General features: G+C 41.4%; 1 protein-coding gene across 1 annotated transcript in view; it reads left to right on the top strand.

Annotated features, from left to right (window-relative positions):
- The window catches only part of LOC147722654 (uncharacterized), a 532,792-nt gene that overhangs the window by 264,118 nt on the left and 248,677 nt on the right, over positions 1 to 19,997 (top strand). Inside the window, 1 exon segment of the mRNA XM_086967342.1 lies at positions 18,388 to 18,418. Coding sequence (XP_086823468.1) covers positions 18,388 to 18,418 — 31 coding nt within the window.

Below are 19,997 nucleotides of genomic sequence, written 5' to 3'. Positions count from 1 at the left end.
ACATTTCAGAATTACTCACCCTCGACCTTGAACCAGAGTAAAAAAATAATAATTCTGGATGTGTATCAGCCCATAAAATGAGGGGGAATGGGCAAAGAGTTAGCAAAAACGGGGATCGGAAGTGAGACTCACTCAACCGTTTCAGACATTTCATTCATACCATTCCAAACAATGAGGTTAATACTAACCATCAGTTGTTGTTAATATTTTCAGTGCGGACTGATGTATATAGGATATTTTCATACTCCTATCTGTGGATCTTTCAGGATGTTTTACCTATTTTAGTATACAAAGAAAGGTAACTGTCTTATTATATCCCAGGTTCCAAGATCTCAGTATGTAAATATATATTTTTTCTCCTTATATGTGGTTACCTCGTAGCAGAATATTTATTTCTTTTTCTGCTCATTCCATTTGTTCATATACTGGTTCATCTTTGTTTGGTATCCTGATCTTCACCATTCTGATCTCATTAAAAACACGTTGTCACTGTAATATAAAGGTACATATGGCCTCCTCTTAATGATATTCCTAAGGTTTGATGATGTAGTCTACATTTATGATCTTTCATCAATACCTGATAGCTTACCTCTTTTTTTATTGGTAGCAATACAAGCACCATCTGGTTGCGGTGGTATCTTGTTCCCCCTTCGATCTCGATGACATAGACGATTCGATAAGTCTATTGTCTTGATTCGGAACACTTTATCCTGTATTTGATGTGGATAAAAGGTAAAGATATATTGGTGTCTAGTACTTTAACTATTAAAGTGGACATGTCTATATTTTTCTACATTATTGGATGCCCCTAGTTTCTAGTGCTATTTCTAATTTGTATGCAGTCCCCTGGTATGGCAAAGTGGCTAATTGTTTGGAAGCAATGCCATCATTACTGATTTAATACCTACATCTTTGATGGAATTGCGGGCATATTGTTTCCCGTTTTTCATAGTTTTTGTATCTAGTATCTCCTTAACTCTCGGCTCGTATATTTTTATAGGATATTCCCCTTTTGAAGTTTCTGCAGCCCCACTGTTGTCTCTAGCATCCTACATTTAGTCAGAGGGCTTTATTTTGTCGAAATTCAAATGCGCTTATTGCGTAATTCGCCCCTATTTGAAACAAACCTACTTTCGAAATAACTATCGCTCGCTTCAGACCACCCTATTTTTGTCTAATCAGGGATCGTCTAACATTTACACGCACATGCCAGAGGGCCACTTCATAAGCTTTAGCATTTACCTAAAGTTCTATTAGGATGTAATCTATTTTGAACCCCAGCCACTCCTAGTCTTACCTTTAATGTGCCGTATATTCAGTCCGTATTGGGGGGAAAACAGGTAGGCTACATGCCGTTCCTTTTTTATGCTGGTTATGCTCAATATTGATGTTGAATTGCCACGAGATATCCAAATCTCGTGTGAGTTACGACGGCAGCCTCGCAAAAGTCTCGTATGTGTGCTGCTGCTATCGCGTGAAGTAGCACTCTACAATCTGTATGTACCTAGTGCGCGTGAATGGCGGCCATCTTATGTAAGGTAGTAAAGGTAGATGGATTTAAACTCCCCTCGATTTATCTCATGGATATACAGGCGATCACCATTTATATTGGCTATGTCTGGTTCCCTCATTATTATTAAAATGTTAGTGTCTAAAAAAGGCACTGTGTGTCATGAATTAAATCATTTCTCCTTTATGTCTTATACTGTAGTGTAGGTCCTATATTCCCAATAGGCTCTGCGCATTGGAATAATATATTCAGCAGTGTAGAGGTAGGACTGAGGTTGACTAGGTCTCTACTGACTATATTAGACTTAAGGTTTGCCAGCTAGCTCAGAGGCCACTAGAAACTTTCTCGAATAAACGAGGAGGAGTTTAACCTCCCTGGATAGACAAGAAGGGATTAGCTTCTGACAACCATATAACATGACAACTTTGCTCCCTCAGAATAAGAGTGTATCTCTAGAGTCATGTGAAAACAATAGACAGCTATTTCACTCAGTCAATTGTGCGTACTTAGTTTCACCAGAGTGCAGAGAAAAGAGAGACGGGCATTTTCAATAAAAGGTGTAATTTATTGAGCAGTCTTCTTTCTCATGCAAGAGAAATGAATTGCCATAATTGCAATACTTAATGTAAAGTAAAGTGCGTACAGTAAAAGAAGTATTATAAGTTAATACTGTAAAAGCATTGATATGGTTTCTTAGCCGTAAGATACTTTAAAATGGATAAAATATATACATACATATATAAATGTCAACGTACAGGAATTTATGTAGCGCAAATCACCGAGTGGTTTCTAAGCGCTTGCTTAGGGAACCCGTCCTGGTATTCCCCTGTGAGATAACCCCAGCAGGGTATCCGCAAGGTGAAAGCCAGGCATCCCGCCGCGAGGGGCCGTTGTGGAGATTAAGCAAGCTATTGCCCAGAGTCGCAGAGTGTGAACCCGTGAATCGAGTAGGCACCGGAGCGAGAATTGTCGAGTCCATGGACATTTTAGGAGTCAAGACCCCGCCGAGCCGGGAATTGAACCCTGGTCCCGGGCTGACCTTTGCTTCCAGGTCTGCCTCCTCTAACCAGCGAGCCACACTTCTCCACTATATACATTGTACTCAACTGGTGCTTCTAAATACGCCTGCCCCGGTGTACCTGACCTAAGCCTAATACGTGGGAAGGAGTAAGTAAGTAGCAGTTTAAGTTAAGTTGGTTTTGCCAAGAATCTGACTCAAGAATTCTCATTAAGGGTTTAGTCAGCTCCGTACCTGGGTAATAGAATGCAGGAGGTCTGGTATCTCTCTTTCAGGACTCAATATCCCAGCAGCCCGTGAAGGCGGCTGAGAACACCGGAGCTGGATTTCTCGGCAGCAGAAAAGACAGCGTCTCTCTCAGTGCGTCAAAAGGGAGGGGCAGCGTCCGTGGGCTCTCGCATCAGCTGGGCTCTCGGGCAAGTAGATGGCTGCTCTGCTCCAAAACCACACCGTGTGTTTGCTTAAGGCAACGTTGGTATATTTATACCTGAAAGGTGCCGGGTTTGACGTAAGGTTGGACATAAGACGTCAATAAAGATGTCACTAAGAACTGGCCATTCTTACAGTGCTTCACAGGAGTTCTAGGATGAAATCAAAACAAAAGCAAATGGGGATTTCCCAGGTTGCTGGAGGTTTGGTTTGTTTAGAGAACTCGTTGTGCTTTCTAGGAGTCCGGGGAAGTAGTGTGCTTAATGTGACTGCATGGGCTACAACTAAATGTGGATATGATTCCTATGCCATTATAGGGATATTATTGATTATAACCGTACAATGGCATAAAATAGAAATATCGATTTAGGTTCCTAGATAAAAACACAATAATACTTGGGCAAGGTTATAGTCTCATTATATTGTAATCCCTTTAGTATATTAAGAGATACAGCATGGGCTCACGGAGATAAAGCATCTTTTTTTCTAAACTAGCAACATTTCGTACTCAGAGGTTAGATATAAGTACGGTGCGGGGACCAGATGTTAAATATTGGTTTCCCAATCCTCCCTACTATTTAAACCCTTTCTGATGGTGTCAAATTTAATCATATACCATTGTTCCTGTTGTTTTCTACGTTTGGTACAGTTACCTACTCTCCTTTGTTGTACGATTTTCTCTAGGATAACCCATCTGATCTCTCCTGCACTATGACCCTTCTCCTTCCAATGATTTACAAGGGGTGCATTTTCCTTATTCGTATTAATGGCTGATCTGTGTTCTCATAATCTCTGCTGCATCTCTCTCCTTGTTTCACCTATGTATCCATATCCACACGGACATAGGATAAGGTATACTATGTTTTTACTTCTGCAGTTATTTAGGGTCTTTGTTTTGTGATTGACTGAGTTTAATGTTATAGATTTAGTAACATAACATAAACTGCATATACTGCAGTTCCCACATTTGTGGTTTCCTATGGCTTTATCGCCTCCAATTGTTAATTGGGTTTCAGTCTTATCCTCTCTGTAGGTGTGTACTAGGGTATTGCGGAGGTTTTTATTCCTTCTATATGCGAAAATGGGTTTTGGTAAGTAAATTTCTTCTCCATCATTTCCAATTTTCCAATTATGGTTAATAATGTTCTTAACTTTATTGCTTATATTGGAAAATTGACTCACCATAACAATCTTGTCCCTATGGTCTTCTTTCTTTTTTCTTTCTAACAGACTCTCCCTGTCGTAGAACCTCGCCGTCTTTAGAGAGTGATTAATTAGATTTTTGGGATAGCCCCTGTCCTTAAATTTAGTTTTGGTAGTTTCAGCATGTCTGTAAAAATCTTCCAAGGATGTGCAATTTCTGCGTAAACGGAGGAATTCTCCAAACGGTATACTCTCTTTCTGACACTTAGGGTGATAGCAATTAAATTGTAATAAAGTATTGCGATCTGTTTCTTTGGTAAAAAGCTCTACTGTTAAGTGTCCTTCCTCGTGTTTGATACTAATGTCTAAAAAGCTTACTCTTTGATTGCTATACTGTGCTGTAAATTTTAGATTCTTATCTCCTAGGTTGATCCATTCTAAGAAATCTATAAGATCCTCCTCTGGGCCAGTCCAGATGAAAAAAATATCATCAATGAATCTGGCCCAGTTGCAGATATTTTCATAGAATAGACAAACCTCGTTGTATATATGTCTCTTTTCAAACAAGCTTACATATATACAGGCTAGGCTCGACGCACAGGTTGCACCCATGCTGGTGCCCTTCCTCTGAATGTATAGATCTTTCTTGAATAAAAATATATTATTAAGAAGTACCATTGATACGCACTTTAAAAAAAAGTCTTTATTTGCTCCCCTAATTTCAGTTGTTTCTAACGTTTCTCTAATTACCTCTATGGTGTCTAGCTGTGGTATGTTATTGTATAGAGCTTCTATATTGAAAGCCACCATGTACTCACTGTCCTTATTGAAACCCATTCCTTCTATTTTTCTAATCATATCACAGGTATCTTTTATATACGATTTTTGGTCCTGTACTATTGGTTTAAAATATTGATCTGCGTACTTGCTAAGTGGTTCTAGCATGAAGTTGAGGCTACTATGGGCCTAAGGGGCGGGTCTCCTATGTTTTTATGGACTTTGAGGAGTCCGTAAAATGCTGGTATTTTGGGGTTGGTAACACTTAGAAACTTATATTCCTCTTTACTAATCTCTTCATTGTCCCTAGCGGTTTGTAGCAATGTCTCTACCTGTTTGGTCAGCTCGTCAAGTCTCGCTTGTGGTACTCTGTGATAGTGTTCCTCATTGTTGAGGAGTTCTAGTGCCCTACGGTTGTAGTCTTCAGTATCGAAGCCTACAACCCAACCCCCCTTATCTGCCAGTTTTATGGTGATAGTAGTATCATTAGAAAGGGTAATGATGGCATCTCTCTGCTCTTTAGATATATTATGTGCCTGAAAATGTTTTTCCTTCAGGAGGTTTCCTACCTCCATTTTAACCATAGTTTCAAACACATCAATATTTTTACCTACCATCCCTAAACTAGGGGTAAATGTCGATTTGGCTCTTAAACCTGAATCCGAGGGAGCCTCTCTTTCTGGCTTATTTTCAAATAACCTACGTAGACGTACCTTTCTGAAAACTGCTCTTAAGTCTTTCTCCATCTGAAATGTATTGACCCCTGTGGTGGGAACAAAATTAAAACCTTTCCCTAATACTTCCTCCTCAATTGTGCCAAGGTTCCTCCTAGAGAGGTTAATCACTGCGGATTGTTCTACTTCCAATATCTCTTGTTCCTTGTCCTCATGTATTCTTGAGAAAATAGAAGGAATGGGATTCAATAAGGACAGTGAGTACATGGTGACTTTAGATATAGAAGCTCTATACACTAACATACCACAGCTAGACACCATAGAGGTAATTAGAGAAATGTTAGAAACAACTGAAATTAGGGGAGCAAATAAAGACTTTATATTAAAGTGTGTATCAATGGTACTTCTTAATAATATATTTTTATTCAAGAAAGATCTATACATTCAAAGGAAGGGCACCAGCATGGGCGCAACCTGTGTGCCGAGCCTAGCCTGTATATATGTAAGCTTGTTTGAAAAGAGACATATATACAACGAGGTTTGTCTATTCTATGAAAATATCTGCAACTGGGCCATTGATGATATTTTTTTCATCTGGACTGGCCCAGAGGAGGATCTTATAGATTTCTTAGAATGGATCAACCTAGGAGATAAAAATCTAAAATTTACAGCACAGTATAGCAATCAAAGAATAAACTTTTTAGACATTGGTATCAAACATGAGGAAGGACACTTAACAGTAGAGCTTTTTACCAAAGAAACAGATCGCAATACTTTATTACAATTTAATAGCTATCACCCTAAGTGTCAGAAAGAGAGTATACCATTTGGAGAATTCCTCCGTTTACGCAGAAATTGCACATCCTTGGAAGATTTTTACAGACATGCTGAAACTACCGAAACTAAATTTAAGGAAAGGGGCTATCCCAAAAAACTCATTAATCACTCTCTAAAGAGGGCGAGGTTCTACGACAGGGAGAGTCTGTTAGAAAGAAAAACGAAAGAAGACCATAGGGACAAGATTGTTATGGTGAGTCAATTTTCCAATATAAGCAATAAAGTTAAGAACATTATTAACCATATTTGGAAAATTTTAAACGATGGAGAAGAAATTAACCAAAACCCATGTTCGCATATAGAAGGAATAAAAACCTCCGCAATACCCTAGTATACACCTACAGAGAGGATAAGACTGAAACCCAATTAACAATTGGAGGCGATAAAGCCATAGGAAACCAAAAATGTGGGAACTGCAGTATACGCAGTTTATGTTATGTTACTAAATCTATAACATTAAACTCAGTCAATCACGAAATAAAGACCCTAAATAACTACAGAAGTAAAAACATAGTATACCTTATCCTATTTCCCTGTGGATATGGATACATAGGTGAAACAGGGAGAGAGATGCGGCAGAGATTATGCGAACACAGATCAGCCATTAATACGAATAAGGAAAATGCACCCCTTGCAAATCATTGGCAGGAGAAGGGTCATAGTGCAGGAGAGATCAGATGGGTTATCCTAGAGAAAATCGTACAACAAAAGCGAGTAGGTAACTGTAACAAACGTAGAAAACAACAGGAACAATGGTATATGATTAAATTTGACACTATCAGAAAGGGTTTAAATAGTAGGGAGGATTGGGAAACCATTATTTAACATCTGGTCCCCGCACCGTACTTATATCTAACGTCTGAGTTCTAAATTTGGCTAGTTTAGAAAAAAGATGCTTTATCACCGTTAGCCCATGCTGTATCTCTTATTATAATACAGGGATTACAATATAATGAGACTATAACCTTGCCCAAGTATGAGACATAAAGGAGAAATGATTTAATTCATGACATACAGTGTCTTTTTTAGACACTAACATTTTAATAATAATAAAGAGGGAACCAGACATAGCATATATAAATGGTGATCGTCTGTATATCCATGAGATAAATCGAGGGGAGTTTAAATCCATCTACCTTTACTACCTTACATAAGATGGCCGCCATTCATGCGCACTAGGTACATACAGATTGTAGAGTGCTACTTCACACGATGGCAGCAGCGCACATACGAGACTTTCGCGAGGCTGCCGTCGTAACTCACACAAGATTTGGATATCTCATGGGAATTCAACATCCATATTGAGCATAACCAGCATAAAAAAGGAACGACATGTAGCGATACCTGTTTTCCCCCCAATACGGAGTGAATATACGGCACAATAAAGGTAAGACTAGGAGTGGCTGGGGTTCAAAATAGATTAAATCCTGATAGAACTTTAGGTAAATGCTAAAGCTTATGAAGTGGCCCACCGGCATGTGGGTGTAAATGTTAGCCGATCCCTGATTAAACAAAATTAGGGTGGTCTGAAGCGAGCGATAAATATTTCGAAAGTAGGTTTGTTTCAAAGAGGGGCGAATTACGCAATAAGCGCATTTGAATTTTGACAAAATAAAGCCCTCTGACTAAATGTAGGATGCTAGAGACAACAATGGGGCAACAGAAACTTCAAAAGGGGAATATCCTATAATAATATACTAGCCGAGAGTTAAGGAGATACTAGATACAAAAACTATGAAAAACGGGAAACAATGTGCCCGCAATTCCATCAAAAATGTAGGTATTAAATCAGTAATGATGGCATTGATTCCGATCAATTAGCCCCTTTGCCATACCAGGGGACCACATACAAATTAGAAATAGCACTAGAAACTAGGGGCATCCAATAATATAGAAAAATATAGACATGGCCATCTTTAATAGTTAAAGTACTAGACCCCGATATATCTTTACCTTTTATCCACACCAAATACAGGATAAAGTGTTCCGAATCAAGACAATAGACTTATCGAATCGTCTATGTCATCGAGATCGAAGGGGGAACAAGATACCACCGCAACCAGATAGTGCTTGTATTGCTACCAATAAAAAAAGAGGTAAGCTATCAGGTATTAATGAAAGATCATAAATGTAGACTATAACATCAAACCTTAGGAATATCATTAAGAGAATGCCATATGTACCTTTATATATGACAGTGACAACGTGTTTTAATGAGATCAGAATGGTGAAGATCAGGATACCAAACAAAGATGAACCAGTATATGAACAAATGGAATGAGAAGAAAAAGAAATAAATATTCTGCTACGAGGTAACCACATATAAGGAGAAAAAATATATATATTTACATTCTGAGATCTTGGAAACTGGGATATAATAAGACAGTTACCTTTCTTTGTATACTAAAATAGGTAAAACATCCTGAAAGATCCACAGATAGGACTATCAAAATATCCTATATACATCAGACCGCACTGAAAATATTAGCAACAACTGATGGTTAGTATTAACCTCATTGTTTGGAATGGTATGAATGAAATGTCTGAAACGGTTGAGTGAGTCTCGCTTCCGATCCCTGTTTTTGCTAATTCTTTCCCCCTCCCCCCTCATTTTATGGGCAGATACTGTCATGATCTGTCTAATTGCGCCTGCATGACTACGACTCCCAGAATGCTAAGAAGAGGGTGGAGTCAAACCCTTAGATTCCCAGCGTTCACCAGGGCGCGCTGTAAGAGATTACTATTCTGAACCTTATTTGTTTCGTTGTGGGTTCCTTGTTGAGGAACTATTGTTCGGAATTCGAGTACAGGAAGCGTTGAGACCTTGAAGGCATTCCTGATGCAAGTTTAACTGCCTTGGATGAGACGTCGGAAATCGAACGTTGTTTTCAGTCCTTTCTTCCCGCGTGCGGCTGCCGCGAGGAAGGATTTTGCGTGTTCTCGGCGGAGACACGTTTGTTTTGGGATTACTGGCAGAGGGAAGTCCTTCCATATCCCGATCCTCCACCCTTATCGCGTGTGGCTGCTGCGAGGAAGGGTACTATGCTCCAGTGTTCCTAACGGAGATCTGTTGGCTTGGACTTTTTACGCGGAAGGAAACCCAGCTCCTGTTTTTTGGCATTTTCCGTCCTTCTCGCGTGCGGCTGCCGCGAGGAAGGATTTATCCTCGTTCTGAGGAGACCATATGTTGCACGGAGTGCGAATACTGTGGAATGGTATATTGACTAACACATCGCATTGGCTACAGGACACTAAAGGTGCATATCAAATCACTCTACAAGCTGGTAAGCCTCGTAGGAGGTTGGATCTATTTTTAATCTTTTTAGTGTTCCATATTTAGTTGGGCCCAGCTAGGAATACTATTTGGTGTATATTTTTGTTCTATCCTTGGATGAACTGATATCGTTCTATTGACTTTAATGAATCCTTATCTTCCAGTGCCTTGAACTGACTTTTATTCATTGATGAGGAATTCCAGCTCTGGGTTACTGGAGAGAGTTCTTATACTTTACGGGGAAGTGAGATAAGGGTATGTGTGGTTGTGTGTATGTCCTTGAACTTATTCTAAAGTATAAAGAACAAACAGTAACCTTTGGTTTACTTACAGGAAGCAAATCATATAGATAATTATCTATGAAACAGAGAGGCAGAGGTCACCTCCTGATTATTGGGGTATGTATAGGTTCATTAGTGCGAATTGAATGAGAGTAGTTAGAATTGATGTTTTAATTCTTGCCTTTTGTCGTTTCAGCTACCCCTTCCGTTGCTGTTCCTTCCCTTACCCTTCCCTGAATTATCCCTCACTTGATTACCTCTACGCTCTGTGTTATTGTTTTAGTCAGAGTGTGGGGAAATCAGGAGGTGGGCCCCTTTCAGCATCACCCTGATCCCGAGGAGGAGCCGATTGTGACAGAATCTCTTACCCAAGAATTATACCACTCCCGGTCAGGGGGTGCTGAAAGATGACCACGTTAGAGGACGTGATGCAGGCATTGTTGGTTGTGCAGCAAGAGTTAATTAATTCTCGTGCCGAAACAGCTGCCCTTAAGAAAAGGTTGGATAGGCAAACCCAAAACCCTTTTGATGCTTCAGTGGGGACTCCACAGATACAGGTTACTGTGCCTCCGCCCAATCCATTGGCCAGCCCTGAACGATATGCGGGGGACCCCCTTAAGATACAAATGTTCTTAACCCAGATAACCTTGCATTTCTCATGTAGACCAGCTTCCTTTCCACTAACCATTCTAGAGTGGCTTTTGCTATCTCTTATTTAACGGGAGACACTGCTAATTGGGCGGTCCCCTTAGTACGCAAAGATGATCCCTTGTTAACTGATTGGACGGCCTTTCAAAGGGAATTCGAGAGAGTGTTTGACAGAATGGCAACCACACTCAGTGCAGATCGTGATCTGTTGGGTCTACGTCAAGGGAGAAAAGACCTTGTGTCCTATATGACTACTTTCAATAGACTAGTAGAGGAAACTGAATGCCAGAGGAGAAGAGAATGGCGCTATACTATCAGGGGTTGAATGAGGAAATGAAAGATGTGTTGGCACAAATCGACCCCCAGCCCACTAGTTGTATAGGTTTAATCAATCGTACATTGAGGCTGGATCATCGTCTCTCTGAGAGGGGAGGCGAGCGTCAGAGGGGTGATAGAACAGGGGATGGTTATGAGGTGGTTAGTCCCCCCAGTAAGAAAGAATCAGGACCAGAAGCGACGGAAGTTGGGGCTGTTCGCCCTCCCTTGACCAAAGCAGAAAGAAAAAGCAAACGAGCCCAAGGCTTATGTATGTATTGCAGTAAAAAAGGGCACTATGTGCGGGACTGTACTATGAAACCTCAGAAAAGGAGTCCTTATTTCCCTGCTAAAAAGGTGGCGGCTGTGTTAGCCGATGGTACTTTTGAAGGACAGGAAGTAAGTGGTAGCTCTGAGAGAGTGCAAACACCTACTAAAGAGTGGAGAATACCTTCTTTAGGGGTGGCAGATAGTGCGGATTCGGAGTCACATATAGTATTGTCTATGTTCCTGGGTACGGGACAACAACAGCATCCGGTAAGCACTATGGTAGATTCCGGTGCTACAGGGAATTTCATTGACTATGGTTTGGTGAAGAGGTTGGGGCTTAATAAAGTGCCCACTCACAAACCCGAGATAGTGTTGGCAGTGGATGGTACCCCTTTGAAATCCGGTACCATAGTGGAGCATACAGAATTGTTGGAACTGTCTCTTTGTGGACATACTTGGGATCATGTGGAAAACATTGTATTGAATATGATAGAGGCACCACAATATGAGATTATACTAGGGATGCCATGGTTATGGCAACACAATCCAACAATGGATTGGAAGTTAAAAACCATCCAGTTTAATTCAGATTTTTGTGTGTCCCAGTGTTTAAGAAGAAACAATGTAGCACACACGCTATCCTTAGCTCAGGTGTTTCAAGTGGCTACAGCAGAAGAGAAATTTATTTTATTTATTTATTATTGAAACTTATAAAGCGCATACGTATGCCCATGGGCGTCTTGGCGCTAAAATTACTGTTAGGATCTCTGGAGGTGGCCGCACAGTGGCAGAAAGGACTCGTTACTGGTTAAACAACCACGTCTTCAGCAGTTTCCTGAACTGGAGAAGGGAATGACACAATCTAATTGTTAGCGGAAGTGAGTTCCAGAGTCTAGCTGCTGTCACTGTGAAGCGCTTGTCTACCCAGGTGGCTGTCCTGGTGCGGGGTACTGCCAGTAGGTGCTGTGACATAGATTTCAATTGTGTAGATGGACAGTAGGCAGTGAGCTGTTCTCGCAGGAACATTGGGCCTTGTTTGTGGATGGCCTTAAATGTCAGATAGAGGGATTTAAATTTAATTCGGTTTCTGATTGTTAACCAGTGGTAGTTTCTGATGGTATGACTGGTAGATTTAAATTTAGGAGTCCTGGATTGTACTCTTGCTGCCGCATTTTGAATCAATTGTAGCTTGGAGAGAACCCGGTTTTGTGCGTTGGAAAATAGGCCGTTGCAGTAGTCTAAAGAGGAGAGCACGAGGGTGCTCACCACAGTTTTGCCAGCGTTTTCAGAGAGAAGTGGGATGATTTTGCGAATAAGCCTACGTTTGTGATGGGCATTTGCTGCCGTTTGGTTGGCATGTGCCACGAAGTTGAGCTTCTCGTCGAAAACTATTCCCAGGTTTCTGACCCTAGCTACTGGTACTGGTACGGCTCCCAAGGATGAGGGCCACCATTCTGCTGACCATAGGGGGGAAATCTTGCCGAAGACCACGACCTCCGTTTTTTCGGAGTTCAACCTAAGGCAGTTGGTGTTCATCCAGTCTTTAATTGCTGACATGCCTTCCTGAAAGCGTGCTGCCACCTGTTCTCCATTATTATTTATGGCAAGCACCAGCTGGGTGTCATCAGCATAGGAGGTAAGGCTCATCTGGTATGATTTAATAACCCTAGCTAAGTCCGACACATAAATATTATATAGTGTCGGACTTAGAGATGAGCCTTGAGGAACACCACATGGCAAGGCAAGTTCTGGTGATTTAAAAGATCCCAGCGTCACTGCTTGTGTACGGCTAGACAGAAATGAGGCCAGCAGATCTTTGGCTTTGGCACCAATGCCCAGCTTTTTGGCACGGTCAATCAAAACAGAGTGATTGACCGTGTCGAAGGCCGCTGAGAGGTCCAACATTATGAGGACAGCAGTCCATCCAAGGTCTCTAATGGTTCTGATATCATCAGCCGCCTTAATTAAGGCAGTCTCAGTTCCGTGGAGTTTACGGAAACCGAACTGCGTGTCATCAAGCAGGTTGTTATTCCCAAGATATTCTGACAGCTGGCCATTTGTTGCCTTCTCGACCACTTTGGCCAAGAATGGCAGACTGGCAATGGGTCTGTAGTTCTTCAACTGCTCTTTATCTAAACCTGTTTTTTTTAAGGAGTGGTTTTATAAGGGTTGTATTGCCTTTAGAATACCAACGGTATAAGGTTGTGTTCAGTGAAGTGGAGGCTGAGAGACTCCCACCTCATTGCGACTATGATTGTCGAATCGATTTGGTGGAGGGTGCAAAGATACCCACATGCCGTGTGTATGCGTTGTCTGACTCAGAAACTAAGCATTTGAAATCGTATCTGGAACATCTTTGTTCGCTGGGTTTTATTCGTCCATCACGTTCTCCAGCGGCCTCGCCTCTTTTCTTTATTTCGAAGGCCAATGGCGAGTTGCGCGCTTGCATCGATTTTAGACAGTTGAACAAAATCACAATTAAAAATCGCTATCCTCTTCCGCTCATTCCCGTCCTGTTAGACCAAGTAAAGGAGGCCAACATTTACACCCGGCTGGACCTGCGTGGGGTGTATCATTTGGTGTGTATTCGGGCCGGGGATGAGTGGAAGACAGCATTTAAAACTCGCTTTGGTTTATTTGAGTACATGGTGATGCCGTTTGGGCTCTGAAATGCCCCGGCGGCATTCCATTACTTTCTCAATGATATCATGGAAGACTACATCGATCACTTTGTTGTCATCTATATCGATGATATTTTGATCTATTCGGACACTCCAGCTCAACACGTTAGTCAGGTTATTCTAATCCTTCAAAGATTGCAGGAACACAGCTTGTACTGCAAACTCAGTAAGTGTGAGTTTGGGGTTACGGAAGTGGAGTTTTTGGGTGTGGTTTTGAGTCCCCAGGGTTTTAGGATGGCTGATAGAAAGGTGAAAGCTGTTCAGGAGTGGCCAACTCCTAGGAGTGTGAAAGACGTGCAATGCTTCCTAGGTTTTGCCAATTATTATCTGAGGTTTATTTCTCATTTCTCATAGCTAGCCTCTCCAGTAACCCGGTTGTTGAGAAAGGGCATTTCCTTCTGCTGGACCCCTAAAGCTGGGGAAGCGTTTGACCAGTTGAAATAGGCCTTCTGTACTGCACCCATACTGAGACATCCACAATCTGATGTTCCGTTCGTAGTGGAAGCTGATGCTTCGGATGTGGCGATAGGGGCTGTTCTGTCGCAAAGAGATAAACAATCTGGTCAACTGCACCCTATTGGATTTTTGTCCACAAAACTGAATCCAGCAGAGGTGAATTATACAGTGGCTGAGAAAGAGCTACTGGCTGTTAAGAGGGCTTTTCAGGAGTGGAGGCCATACCTGTGGGGGTCAACATCCTGTCACGGTGTATTCAGACCATCGAAACCTTCAGTATATGAAGACGGCCAGGCACCTCTCGCAAAGACAAATGCGCTGGATGTTGTTTTTTGCAGAGTACGAATTTACCATCACTTTTCGTCCAGGTGCGGAAAACAGAAAAGCGGATTCATTATCTCGACAAATAGATTCTGAAGCATCTGCAAAAGGAGAGCCTTTATCAATTCTATCTCCGGAGATGGTGTTGTGCTCCACTACAGTTGAGCAGTTCTTTGATGTGGTTCGTAATCAACGCTCTTTAACACAATGGCAGAAGTGGGCTGGTAAAGAAAAGCAACGTACATTGAAACATGGCTTACCAATGCGTAATAACACACTGTTTCTTCCCACACATGATCTGCGATTGTTGGCTTTCAATTGGTGTCATAATGCCATGGTTGCTGGTCATCCGGGCCATCAGAAAACCATTCATGCTTTGCAAAGACAGTTCTGGTGGGCAGGAATGTCAAAGGACGTGAAGGTCTGGATAGACAAGTGTGAGACATGAGCTAGAGCTAAAAGTGAACAAACCAGGAGTAAGGGATTGCTAATGCCGCTTCCTACCCCCTCAAGACCTTGTCAGGTGATAAGTATGGATTTGTACTGGGGTTGCCTTTGAACAAAGGATGTGACGCCATCCTGGTAGTGGTGGATAGCATGACTAAAATGGGACATTTCATTCCATGCCGGAATCTTCCTACGGCTGCACAAACGGCGCAGTTGTTGTTAACACAGGTGGTACGGTTGCATGGTATTCCTAAGGTCATCATTTCTGATCATGGCCCCAATTCGTCGCAAGGTTCTGGCATATGTGGTGTAAGGCGTTACAAATGAAGGATGCGTTGTCAACTAGTTTCCATCCCCAGTCTGATGGTCAAACGGAGAGACTGAACCAGACTCTTAAAAATATCTGTGATGCTATGCTGAAGAGCAGAAGAATCATGTGTGTCCTTGTTGTGGTTGGCTGAACTGTCATACAACAATGCTTGGCATTGTTCTACTGGAGAGTCCCCGTTTAGAGCCAACACGGGATATCATGCAGATACATTGCCAATCACCGTTCCTAGTGATGTGCAGAACCACCCCACCGTTGCTGCTCCGATGAAAGCCTTATTGAAAATCCATCGACGTGTGCAGATGCACTTGGAAAGTGGTAAATCCTCTTACAAGAAGTGGGAAGATCGGCATCGGCAGGAGGGTCCGGTATATCAAGTGGGTGACAAAGTATGGCTTTCGACGAAAAACATCCATTTTTGTTTCCGCAGTGTCTTTCACCCCCGTTTTATCGGGCCTTATGAGGTTCTCTGGGTAATAAATCCGGTGGCGTATAAACTGAAGTTACCTGCCTCCTTGAGGATTCATCTGGCCTTCCATTGTAGCTTATTGAAACCTGCCCGGGCCGGTCATCGTAAAGAAGTTCCTCCAGTGATGAGAGACGGTCAATTGGAGTACGAGGTGAGGCGTATCTTGGATTCACGCTTCCGGAGAGGGCAGTTGTGGTACTTGATATCGTGGAAAGGGTATACATCGGAGGATGATTCCTGGGAGCCGAGTTCAGGAGTACATGCACCTCGTGCAGTGAGGAGGTTTTATGCCCAGAACCCGGGGAAGCCTGGTGCTAGGAGGCGCTAGGAGGGAGGACATACTGTCATGATCTGTCTAATTGCACCTGCATGACTACGACTCCCAGAATGCTAAGAAGAGGGCGGAGTCAAACCCTTATATTCCCAGCGTTCACCAGGGCGCGCTGTAAGAGATTACTATTCTGAACCTTGTTTGTTTCGTTGTGGGTTCCTTGTTGAGGAACTATTGTTTGGAATTCGAGTACAGGAAGCGTTGAGACCTTGAAGGCGTTCCTGATGCAAGTTTAACCGCCTTGGACGAGACGTCGGAAATCGAACGTTGTTTTCAGTCCTTTCTTCCCGCGTGTGGCTGCTGCGAGGAAGGATTTTGCGTGTTCTCGGCGGAGACACGTTTGTTTTGGGATTACTGGCAGAGGGAAGTCCTTCTATATCCCGATCCTCCACCCTTATCGCGTGCGGCTGGTATCGTTCTATTGATTTTACTGAATCCTTATCCTCCAGTGCCTTGAACTGACTTTTATTCATTGATGAGGAATTCCAGCTCTGGGTTACTGGAGAGAGTTCTTATACTTTACGGGGAAGTGAGATAAGGGTATGTGTGGTTGTGTGTATGTCCTTGAACTTATTCTAAAGTATAAATGAACAAACAGTAACCTTTAGTTTACTTACAGGAAGCAAATCGTATAGAGAATTATCTATGAAACAGAGAGGCAGTGGTCACCTCCTGATTATTGGGGTATGTATAGGTTCAGTAGTGAGAATTGAATGAGAGTAGTTAGAATTGATGTTTTAATTCTCGCCTTTTGTCGTTTCAGCTATCCCTTCCTTTGCTGTTCCTTCCCTTACCCTTCCCTGAATTATCCCTCGCTTGATTACCTCTACGCTCTATGTTATTGTTTTAGTCAGAGTGTGGGGAAATCAGGAGGTGGACCCCTTTCAGCATCACCCTGATCCCGAGGAGGAGCCGATTGTGACAGATACATATCCAGAATATTTTTTTTTTACTCTGGTTCAAGGTCGAGGGTGATTAATTCTGAAATGTAGTGTATCCAAGTAGAAAGAAATGTAATGTGAATATAAAAATGCAATGTACAAAAAAGAGGGATGATGACCTATGGTATAAACTGTGATTGATAAGCCCAGAAGATTGTAGGGGTGGGTGTTAAGACATAATGTTTTGCACATATACGTAGGTTGATATACGTTTCTTTCTCCCATGTAGATACCGATCTTTTTTCTAATAATTACATGAAGAAAAGTGACCCGACATTGTTTCATGTCCCGAAGAAGGTGGTTTTTGTTTATTTCATCAAATTTGCCACCGAAACACGTCCACGCTTAAGTCCAACTACAGAATCCAAAATAACGAGGGACACTAGATAAGAAAGACATTTTCTTTCTTACGTAATGATCCCATAAAGATCACTAAACGTCTGTATTAGGTGTATTTTTCCACATGATGGTGCTATTTATTTTGTATGAATTGTGATCTTTATTGAGCAAAACAATTCTTTTTATACTTGTGAAAATGTTGTTGTAATGAAATTGGAGAATAATTCTCTTTTTAATAAATCAGTGTAAACACTACATTTCAGTTGTGGGTATATAATTGTACTTTAGATAAAACTTAATATATGGAATTCAACTTACCAGCTAGTCCTTGTAGACAAGTGTGATTGTGTAAACCCCCTTTTCCTTCAATCTCTGAAAGTGTTGATGGTGTGAAAGTTATCAGAGTAAACGGTGTGTGAAACTTAACTCCAGGTATTATTTCTCTGCCTAATTATATTAAGAGCCCTGTTCCCTAGAACGTGAGGGGCCACCTCTCTGCTGCGGGCAGATTAATCCCAGGTCTAGCGGCTTATAGATTTAAGACCTGCATATCGAAATAAGAGAACAAGATAGAGGAAATCATCAGTTTATGCTAAGAACATCGTAACAGTGCCCTTACAGTGGGTTAGTCCGTGTTAGCCTTATGCAGATGGTTGTTGGTTTGTTAGAAGGCATTTGGAAATCCTCTACTTAGTGACCATTACCCGGCACTATTCAAGTTCTATGATCAGTTTTAATCAAATTGTTGGTTGAGAAAGAGACATAACAAAATACTAGTCTTGATAAAGGTGGTGCGCAGAGAGCAACACACCGAAATGCGTCAAAGCAACTTACTCAAGTTAAATTCACAGAACGATTTGTCAGAACGGATCTATGTGATTCTGACTTTCATGTAAAGATTCCCATGAATTAACATCCCGATGTGTTAGGTTTAACATAATGGGTTTTCAGTCTCTTTCCCCTTTTTAAGATTGTGTATATTCTTTCCACGTGCTAATGTAAAAATTGAATTGTTTTTAATTTTTTTAATTGATACTTGATTTAAATAAATTTACACATTGTGATAGTAGAAATTTCAGTTCTTTTTATAATTGAGGGGTGTTTGTCTTGATAACCATTGTATTCTTGTATTTTACCATTTGAGACCATAGAGTGGAGTGTGAATGAATGACCATAGAATGTAGTGTTAACGAATGATTGTTATTATTGGATGAACCCAAGGGATAATTTTCTTTTGACATTTGTTGGTACCCTGTCCCTTGGATAGTTGGGCCATTCCCTTTTCTCTTATACTTTCTAGTCTCGTCGGCAGAGGCCATAGTGCCTATTCTCAACTTGCATTTTTACAGTTCATTACAAGCTGCAGTAGTGGCGTCTAGTTGGAAAAAGGTCAAAGTAATTTGCTTGTTGAAGAAACTGTCAACCAACCCCTCTATTTTGTCTAGATTTAAATGCTGAAAAAGCTGGTTAAAACTCAGTTAACCAACTATTTGAAGTAGAATTATCTCCTCCATGATACACAATTGGGCTTTTGACCACAGCATAGCATGGAAACCGCCCGGCTTGAGGTAGCGGAGGTTTTCAAGTTTACTCTGGATGAAGGTAAACGTGCTGCAGTAATTTCGCTTGATTTATCCTCAGCATTCAAATCAGTCACCCATCCGATTCTGCTTCAACGCTTGGCAGAGCGTGCCTCTAATTCCACCCGGGTAAGTGGGCTACCACCTTCTTGGCCCGGCCAAAACTTTTGTAAATACATTCCTTGATTTTATATTCATTTGTCACTATTCTAACCTGATTATGGCGGGGATTACAATTTTTGGATTATATCATCCCCACTCCTCACACAATCTCTACTCTTATTGAAGGCATTGCCATCATGAAATTTATTTGAAAAGATCTGGGCCCCACACCTCTTTAAAGCCACACACTGGACCTAATCTTTAGACCAGCTAACACTGTTTAAGGTGTGTAAACTCTATCCCAGGTCTGGTCTGACCACTATCTCATCAAATATATTCTGAAGTTAAAGCCCCATTGTCCTCATTGGCAAGTCAGGTCCTATAGTACCTCAATTTAAGCATCCCTGTAGTAAATGTTTGATTCCCAAGCTGCTACATTGAGGTTTAGAGACTGCAGAATGTTGACTCTGTAAGAAATGGTTACATCATTTATACCCAATGAGATGAGGCTGCACTGGATGCACTATTGCCCTTAATAGAAGTCACCTTGAAACAAGTCAGATCCTCAGCCCCCTGGTATACTACTGCATTATCGGATGCAAAAAAAGGGTGGAAGAAATCAGGAAGAGTGTGCCTAAGTGCCTAGTCTACTAAAATCAGAGTTAACTAACACTTGATTTGACAAATTGTTAAAGATTTTTAGCTTCTGCTACAGTGAAATTCACTCACCATATTTTAGCTGCAGAGAACTCTTTTAAGGAAACCTTCAAAATGATGAGGTCATTAGCTGCCCCTAATTGTGCGGACTTTGTTATTACACATTCTC

Source organism: Lissotriton vulgaris, chromosome 4_1 (assembly GCF_964263255.1).
Source record: "Lissotriton vulgaris chromosome 4_1, aLisVul1.2, whole genome shotgun sequence".
Classification (NCBI taxonomy): domain Eukaryota; kingdom Metazoa; phylum Chordata; class Amphibia; order Caudata; family Salamandridae; genus Lissotriton; species Lissotriton vulgaris.
The sequence above is the reverse complement of the archived record's forward strand: the minus strand, read 5'-3'. Positions and strand labels throughout refer to the sequence as shown.